The 9,487-nt window shown below is 32.3% G+C and overlaps 1 protein-coding gene across 1 annotated transcript; it reads left to right on the top strand.

Moving 5' to 3' along the window:
- Positions 1 to 301: 301 nt before the first annotated feature.
- Positions 302 to 6,931, top strand: LOC127711675 (uncharacterized). Its single transcript, XM_052217787.1, has 5 exons — positions 302 to 488; positions 2,444 to 2,716; positions 3,441 to 3,722; positions 4,445 to 4,552; positions 6,132 to 6,931. Exons 1-5 carry the CDS (start codon positions 437 to 439, stop codon positions 6,824 to 6,826), a joined length of 1,410 nt encoding a protein of 469 aa, XP_052073747.1. The 5' UTR covers positions 302 to 436; the 3' UTR covers positions 6,827 to 6,931.
- Positions 6,932 to 9,487: the final 2,556 nt, after the last annotated feature.

Consider the following 9,487-nt stretch of genomic DNA (forward strand, 5'->3'; position numbering starts at 1 on the left):
GATAATTCAGGAAGAAACTTATTTGCAAAAGTGGTGAATATATTAAAACAAAAAAACTCTTTTTTTAGTTTTATTTGACAGTATAAATATGTGAGCTGTTATATCCTACGAAAAAACCATACAACACCAATGAAGCACTTTAGATTGAAAAGTAATTTCTGACTTATTTTTTGCAATAATTTATTTCTTTTTAAAAATGTTTTTTATGTTTGTTTTGATTATCAAACATTATCAAATAATTCAACAATGTGAACAAAATATGATGTCACTTCCTATATTTGTAAATTGGATCATGAAACTGGTAAATGTTAAAACATTTACAATCCATGTATGTAGGAAGTAAAGTTCCATATTTGGAACCATGCTTATATAATTGACAATATTAAAAAAACTTGACGATTCTAACAACGAATATACGTGTAAAGTTGTTACGAATATGGTTAATTGGATAACATGCTGTTTATTTCTTTTATATAATTTGAATCAAGGTTAGTTGATGTTTAGAACTTTTTTTCTTCTGGTGTTACAAATGTTTGTATTAAAAATGCTTAACTTAAAAGTTTTCAATTTCAGCTGATGCATGAATTTTGTGCATCTCGACAATCTAGCATGACGATACTTAGTATCTACATTTGTTACCCTTGCTTTACTATTTAATGTCGGAGATATTCAACTCGTACACACATATTTCTAATCAGTTATTTCAATATTTAAACATTTGTTGCCGTTGTTGTATCGCAGTTTTTCCTGCGGAGAATTTTGCATATACGCCTTCAAAGAGGGGCGAAAGATACCAAAGGGACATTCAAACTACTAGATCGAAAATAAACTGACAACGTCGTGGCTAAAGAAAAAGACAAAGAGGCAAATAATAGCACACAAAGACACAACATAGAAAACTAAAGACTAAGCAACACGAACCCCACCAAAAACTTGGGGTGCTCTCAGGTGATCCAGGAAGGGTTAGCAGATCCTGCTCCACATGTGGCACCAGTCGTGTTGATCGTGTTCTTACAAAACCGGTAAATAGTCTAATTAATGATTTTAATTTGGTTCCTTATATAAGCCAATGTAAAAAGCAAAATGAACGCGAACGTTTTTTTCAATACAAGTCATCTTCCTTCCTAGTGCATAGTAAACAAACTATTACAAGGTTTTGCCTGTAACTTTGATCACAATGTAAGTTGAATGAAAGAACTTGTAATTTTCAACACTCAAGAATATTTAAATTAAATATAAATGTACAGCGGATGAACAATCATGTAGAAATAACACATAGCTGAGAGGGTGACACAGCAGATTGTTATCCGGATTAAACCGTCATCTATGCGTTTTTTTAAATGTATATATATGTAAGCCTGAAATCAGTGTACAGCCTCAAATCAATCAATGTCCTTTTTTCAAGTCTGTGTCCAACTGTTACGTCACTCACACATCTATGTCCGTTTAAAAAAAACTATGGCCTCATATATGTGTTTAGTCGTTACGTCATTCGAAATATATATGTCCTTTTAAACAGTTTGGACTCAAATCAATGTCCTGTACCTTAACTACACACTATACAATTATCTGTCCAGATGTGTCCCACAGTCCTTGTGATATAAGAGGTTTTATTAACATATTTTGCAATGTCTGAAACCACCTGCAAGCAAAGTCTGCCAGGAGATCAAACTGATATATGTCTCAACAAGTTTTTTGACACACCTTCTCCCTTTGTAGATAATGTCCTTATGCGTGTTTCCAAAAACATGACTTGATTGCACTTCCCGATCACCTGAATTATCAAAATTTTGTAAACTTTGTTAGTTATCATTATCCGTTCTAGTTTTTAACGTCGAACTGTCTTCTTTTTTTCAACGTTACTTGTTTTAATATCGAACTATTTTTTCGTCTGCTTAAATGTTGCATTCATAAAGTGTAATTGTTGTTTTTGCAACAACAAAATATATCTTCTCGATGATGTTTTGAAAATTATGAAGTCAACCTAGTACAGTGCATATCATGTTGAAAAGGACACAGATTTGGGGAAAGGAAGGACATAGTTGGGGACGTCTATGACGAAATATAAAATAGGATATAGATTTGAGAAGAGGACATAAAGTTGAGGCTTACATATGTAAAAGAATAACTAATTACAAATCATCATAATAATTTATTGAACTCAATAACCGATTCGATGCATACATCAGAAATGAAATATGGGTAAACACATAAAGTTGTTACGAGATATTACATGTTTAAACTTGTATATGTGCTGTGTCTAGACCCCTCTACTAAGAAAATTGTTTAAGAGTAGTCTAAATACAGCCCAAACAACATTTTCAAAAAGACCAAAAGAGTCATATTATATATGTATATTTAATGTGAGACAGAAAACAAATGACATGAATAAAAAGTCAACACAATATTTATCTTGATTTTCTTGATGTATCTTTATTTATAGTCTTCAGTGAGAATGGCAGAGTTGATGTATATGCCACTGAAGGAGAAATCATAACTTTGCAATGTAAAAACGATGCAATTGATCATTGGGAAAACGTAAACAAAGGAAGTTTTGTTGTATATTGTAATGAATTGAAACCTTCTTTGAGACATTTTTTAACAGAAGCATGCAATTTGCAACTTCGGGTTACTGTCGATGACTACAATACTACTTACCGTTGCGTTATTGGTGGAAATTCTCCACGTGTTAAAGATTTCAAGATATGTATGCCTAGTACGTATGGAATATAAAATATTTGATTTCTCGCATCTGTGAATTATATTTGAAATATTGTTTTAATTTATAATAATCAATATAAACTATACAAATACCAATGGGCAAATGAATCAACTAATTAAAATGACCTGATTTAGAAGTATGTATATTGCTATATAATGAGTTAGTTACTAGATGGGTCTACCATAATAATTCAAACACAACAGAAACAAAAACTAGTCTACCAAAAAACACATTTTAGTCTTTGTTTGTATACTAAGTTTCGTCAATTTCAATATTTTGTTAACATGAAACATGCGTTAGGCATTGAGAATACAAAGGAAGATTGTTTAAAACAATTAAGTAGTAGGTTTTCTCTACATACAACCAAAAGCATATTATACATATTATAATTACAGTTACATGCTTCTATTTTCAATTACTAGTACTAGATCAATCGGTAATTTTCAATATTAGGAACGAAATCTTTGTAAAGCGGAATAGACAGATTTCGATATCATGCAAAGCAGAAATTATGCTAACGAATTTCAAGCAATCGAAGAAACAAAACTATGTTGAACAGTACAATAGTACAACATCAAAAAGTTTGCTATTGAAATGTCACAAAGGCTCAGAAAAGAAGCATCTGTTCTTTTGGAAAGGGGAAAACACTTATAAGTAATCGGATAATCAAACTGTGAAGAAAACATATTAATTAATATACATCAAATTTATATTTCAGCACCCCCTACTAGTATATACGTGTCAGAAGTAAGTTCGGGTCACCGAGTATTAGGTGTTGAAGGTCATCAAATGACACTTACGTGTAATGTAAACAGTGGAACACCAAGGGAGACGATTTTTTGGATTAAAAATGGAATAGTAGTATTCTCCGGGGGTCCAGGAAGATTACAGTACACGTTTATTCCGAAACACGAAGACAATTTTCAGAACTATACTTGTACAGCAAACAACACATTAAATAGTATAGCATTAAGAGAACATATACAGCTAATAATTACATGTGAGTTTATTTCAAATACATTTCTTATTGTACTCAAAATAAATAAGGTTGCATTTTGATCAAACCATTGTTTGGTTGCTATGTGCATACTTATATTGCGCCATTCTATATTTTCTAAAAAAAATAGGAGGCCAAAATGTTAAAAAATGTAAATTCCTAGCATATACATAATGTTACAGACATCAAGCAATAACAGAAAATTTTCCATGATACGGTAAAAGAGGAGGGGAATACGATAGTAAAGGAAGGGTGTTGTGCAATTATTCTTAAATTTAGTTTGTTCATATCAAATAAACTAAAATTGCCTTATTGCTGCACTTAGTACAAATTTAACATTTCGTTTGTCTGAGTAGAACAGTACAAATTGTTCTTGTGTAAATTTTGTCTAAATCTGTACTGGTGTTGAACTGTCTAGAGCGAACTGTTCTACATCAGGACCTCTTCTGTGAAAACTGTTCTTCGTTTGGATCGCCCTATGAAAAAAACTGTTTTACAAGTGTCAGGAGAAGTGTTCAATGCATTCATTAACGCCTCTATTTGGAAGCTTCGTTTTTGTTTTCATTGAAGATATTGTATTTAAATGATCTGCAAAAGTGGGATAATATTATACAGCTATCAACTATCACATATGACCCATGATGAAAAAAAGTCTAACCAGAAACATGCAGGCAACAATACTTTCGGTATAGATTAAAACATTGTAAAATGTTCTTTAATTTTAGATAAATTTTCACCTGATGAAATTAATTGTACATCAGTCATTAGTATAACTGATTCATTCACAACTGCGGATCAGATGCACAATGGGAAATATCAGGGAAATACCTCAGGTAAAAATAGTACGATAAAGAATATACCACGTCCTTAGTATGATAGACTCAAGGAATTATTTGAATTTGTTTTTGACTCTGAGATACCTATAATTTGTCAGCAAAAACAGAATTGTAGCCTAATTTTTCTGTCGACGGTTGTTGGTTCTCTCCGGGTAAACGGGATTTCTCCGTCATTACAACTCGAAGAGCGCTGAAAGCGTTGTGAACTCAAATAGTTGATTTATTTGTCTATCATGCATATGTATGAAGTATAGGCACGTAATTTTACAAATGAAACTGTAATTGTGTTGGCACTGAAGAGAGAGAGGGGTGAACCATACTCGAGTGAAATGCAAACTCACAAGTAGAAAATTATTTTACAACGCCATGGCTAAAAAAGAAAAAGAAAAACAGACAAATAGTACACAAAAACAGCACAGAAAACTGAAGACTGAGAAATACGAACCCCATCAAAAACTGGGGATGGTCTCAGGTGTTACGGAAGGACAAACAGATCCCGCTTCATATATTATGTCGTTCTAACAATCGTTCAGCAGTCAAAAAGACTCACAGTAATGAACTAAGTGTACTAGCAAATATTAGAGTTTTTCGAAACCAATTACAACCATTGAAAAAACTGACTTAATTATCGATCAGTGCTCACCAAACGATTTAAGTGTAAAGACGTCAACGTCAATATGAAGAAAGCATAAACCTTGTTTTTTAAACTCCGTCACAGTTTTGATAATAGAACTTTATTTAATGAGTCATAAGAGAAAAATTAAAAAGTCAATATTTACCTAGATTATTAAAAAAAATGGAAGAAATAGAAATCAACAAATATTTAGAGGAGGACAGATCACAAACGAGTGATGCATATGCACGATATTGTTGTTATAGTATTTTTTTTTTATATATGGGAGAGTAACACAACATCCGGTGGTTTTCAAAAGCTTTTTGTTATGTTTTGTTTGGATATACTAAGTATCTTTAAAAGAGCAAGATATGGAAGCCTAACAAAAAATGAGGGTGCGGGAACAACGAGTAAAACAACCCCGACTACTTAATTTAAGAAATAATTGATGCAAGCTATACTTTATTGTAGTTTTAACATAGGTAGGCATAATATTCGTGATTATTTTTGCCCGAGCGATAGCGAGGGCTAAAATACCAAAAAAATTAATGCCTACCCATGTTAAAACTACGTTGTCGTATCTAGGTCAAATATGTCAATTGCGAATTGTAACATATTGTAGTCATTGAATATATATTAGTAAGAACATTTGCATCATTTAAGAGTTTGAAAGTGTTTTAAGTAATGAAATATATTAAATGCATGCCAATTTGATAATATTCATTTTTTCTGCAGTAGTCAATATACGCATGTGCAAACAAATTTTAATGGATTTCGAGCATGGGTTTGTTTACAAAGCTAAAGAAGCACGTCATATTAGAATTACAAACAAGTTTTCAAACACCGAGCTAAAATGTGTATTACATTGGGTTGTCTGTCTAACAACTTAAGTATGACTACCTAGACTTATTTGGATTTAAATAAATACAGTATTTGAAATAAAATTTGTCTTTTTTTCTTAAGGTATTACAAGAAGAGAAATTATTTTATGTTGTGCATTAGTTTGTATGCTTGTCTTGACAATCATGTTGTATGCAAGGTATCGACATTACAAAACGAGAAATATTAGCATTATTGAGCAACACAATGACAATACGCCGACAGATCAAAGAGCATCTGAAGGAGAAAACATTCATTTATATAGCACAGCTGATGACTACAGTGTGCACTTGTTCCCAGTAGGCAGAAATGGTAGTATGCAAGGGGACGATAATGCTTTAGAGAGTTACTCGAGTATATCATCCAGCATGGATTTTGATATAGAGGAAGACTATATTCATCCCTACGACATTCCTGTATACAATTCCCAAGATAATAATCATGAGTATGAGAAAATTAATCATTGCGGAGAATATTTTACCTCAATAAATAAAGATGGAAATGAAGTCGAAAAATCCGTGTCAAGTACCGAAATCAAATTTTCATCAATCACACCGGAAATTGTGCAAATCGGACATGTGCATATCGTTAAGTCATCCTCATTTAAGGGGGATAAGATCTGTCACAAATATACGATGGAAAACGGTGGGGTTATTACTAATATACATAAAGGACTCGGTGGTGCGATGGGGACACTGAAATGCGATATTCACACTGAAAAACGAAAGTCTTCGCCGAAGTGCAATGGGTCGTTCACTGGTGTGCGATGGTCTATATGACACAATAATTAATTATTATGAGAAGCAGAATTTTTATAGTATACTTGCATTCGTATTGTCCATGAGTGTCCTTAGTTACTGTTACATACTTAATAAATGATCAAACCCTTGGATTTTCTGTATTTGCAAATAAAACTGTCCATATATTTTAAAGAAGAAACTGCAGAATCTGTACTCGTTTTGAAGATTTAAAGATGAAGTCAGAACTTATCTCAACTTAACATCCATATTATCATGATAACTTTTTCTGAAGTATTCAATCTGTGTTTTTTGCTGTGCATGTACTGATCTTGTTTCATTGGTGGATGCAGCTTATTCTTTGTTTAGCTACTGTGGAGGAGGTGCACATATAGAATATGCATTGTGAAAATTTGATATCGCATGGATTAAATATAAAAAAGAAAATGTGGTATGATTGCCAATGAGACAACACTCCACAAGAGACCAAATAACACAGAAATTAACAACTATAGGTCACCGTACGGCCTTCAACAATGAGCAAATCCCATACCGCATAGTCAGCTATAAAAGGCCCCGAAATGACAATTTAAAACAATTCAAACGAGAAAACTAACAACCTAATTTATGTTCAAAACATGAACGAAAAACAAATATGTAATACATAAACAAACGACAACCACTGAATAACAGGCTCCTGACTTGGGACAGGCACATACATACAGAATGTGGCGGGGTTAAACATGTTAGCGGGGTCCCAACCCTCCCCCTAACCTGGGACAGTGGTGTAACCGTACAACATAAGAATGAACTATAAAAATCAGTTAAAAAAGGCTTAACTCATCAGATGGATAAAAATACAAATACTACAAATACAAGTGGACGTGGCCGGGTACTTGTACATCCCAACAACAAAAAGACACTAAGTACGTACAGATCTGAGAGTACTCGCAGTTACTGACAGCTAGTTCAAAGCCACTAACAACTAAAAGCTGTTAGAGGAGGTAATTATTCAAAATAATTACCCTTATTTGTCAGTTCTAGAGTAAAATATGACAGAAACAGTTCTTTGGTTCTTTGGTAGAACAAATAGAATCAGATCTACGGTGGAGCTGTCCAAACATGGTCTAAAGCAGACCTGACTGGATCAGCTGTAGGGTAGAACTGCAGAATCTTTACTAGGTTCAAAAGATTTAAAGATAAAGTTAGAACTGATCTCAACTTAACATCCATATATATTCAAGATATAAGAAAATAGGTGTGGTAAACAATGTTTACTTTGTACATGGATGATGCATTCCAAACTGATAAAATGATCATAGTCCAGATCTAGAGGGTAAATGTAGCAAAATATAACGTATTTAGTCAAATATTGCAAACAATCTTGACGATTTATATGTGACGCTTCAGAGATCTACACTGGTATAGCAGGATAACTTTATGTTCATTATCTGCTTTTGTGATCGCTTTACCTAAACTTAAATCACAACTGTCGTCGATCTGGGTCTAACATATATATTTTTCTAAGTCAAATTTTCTTAACTGGATGTGATTTTGCGAAATTTCATTGCAAACATTATTTGTTATACCATCACAAACTGTACTGAAGAAGGACGTATTTAGTCATTGGTATAATGGAAACAATGATCACAGGAAGAATGTATATTTAGCTTGGAAACGGATATTTGCTATATTGTTTAAATTTTTCTATTAATGCAATGTTAAAATTATTTCCGGACGACACAATTTCCTTTCTAAATCACACCTTCTAACATAAAATTGTATACATATTGCAAGTACAATATTTGAGGATAAAGCATGAAAATAATCATCAAAAACTTTATTTTACATTGAACAAATAAGTGACATGATAATGAAGCTAATAGATTGGATAACTTTTTTTAACAATTAAAATAAGACTTTAAACATTAAATGCGTCCAAAGTGCTTTTCCTGATTATCTTCACCAGGAACGCTCAAATTTATTTTAACCAAATAAAATATATACTTTTGCATGTCAGAGGCTAGATTAATGTAGATGTGTATGACTCAAAGAGACCCAAATGAAAAACCAAATCAAGTTAAGGTCAACTTTGCCAAATGAAGTTAGAAATTCAATTTCTACATAATTTCTCAAACAATTAGCTAAATTTACTTTAGGGGCATAACTTAAATTATCAAAAATGTAATACCATAATCTTTAGTTATATGATGTTTCAATTGGTAATGTCCGTTACTTTGGAAAAAAAGTTCTATTCGAACATAGATGTCGAATTACAGTCAGGGGATTATTATTTCTATTTAGTGTGTTTGATTGTTATATATATATATATAAAGTTGGCACAATTGTAAAGAAGTTTCGGTAACTTCATACTTCAGTATTGCTTTGCAACTGTTTTATTTTCGAGCGCCAATGATCTCTCTAAATATACAGACGACATGCGCATCTAACCTACAAAATTATGAGCATGGTATTTTTTTTATGAGTTTTTAATTAAAGTGTACGTTTCAACAGCCTAGAAATTGACACTTCTGTACTTAAGACATGTATATTTTTCATCTTATTTCATGCATTAGATGACTTTCCCAAGAATCAGCAAATTCTAGATTTTTTATATTTTTCAAATGCTCTTAATCCCATAATCGATTAGTTTTCCCGACTATTTTAATTCGGTCACTGTTTTTTTAGCCTTACGTACACAAA

Source organism: Mytilus californianus, unplaced genomic scaffold (assembly GCF_021869535.1).
Source record: "Mytilus californianus isolate M0D057914Y unplaced genomic scaffold, xbMytCali1.0.p SCAF_8, whole genome shotgun sequence".
NCBI lineage: Eukaryota > Metazoa > Mollusca > Bivalvia > Mytilida > Mytilidae > Mytilus > Mytilus californianus.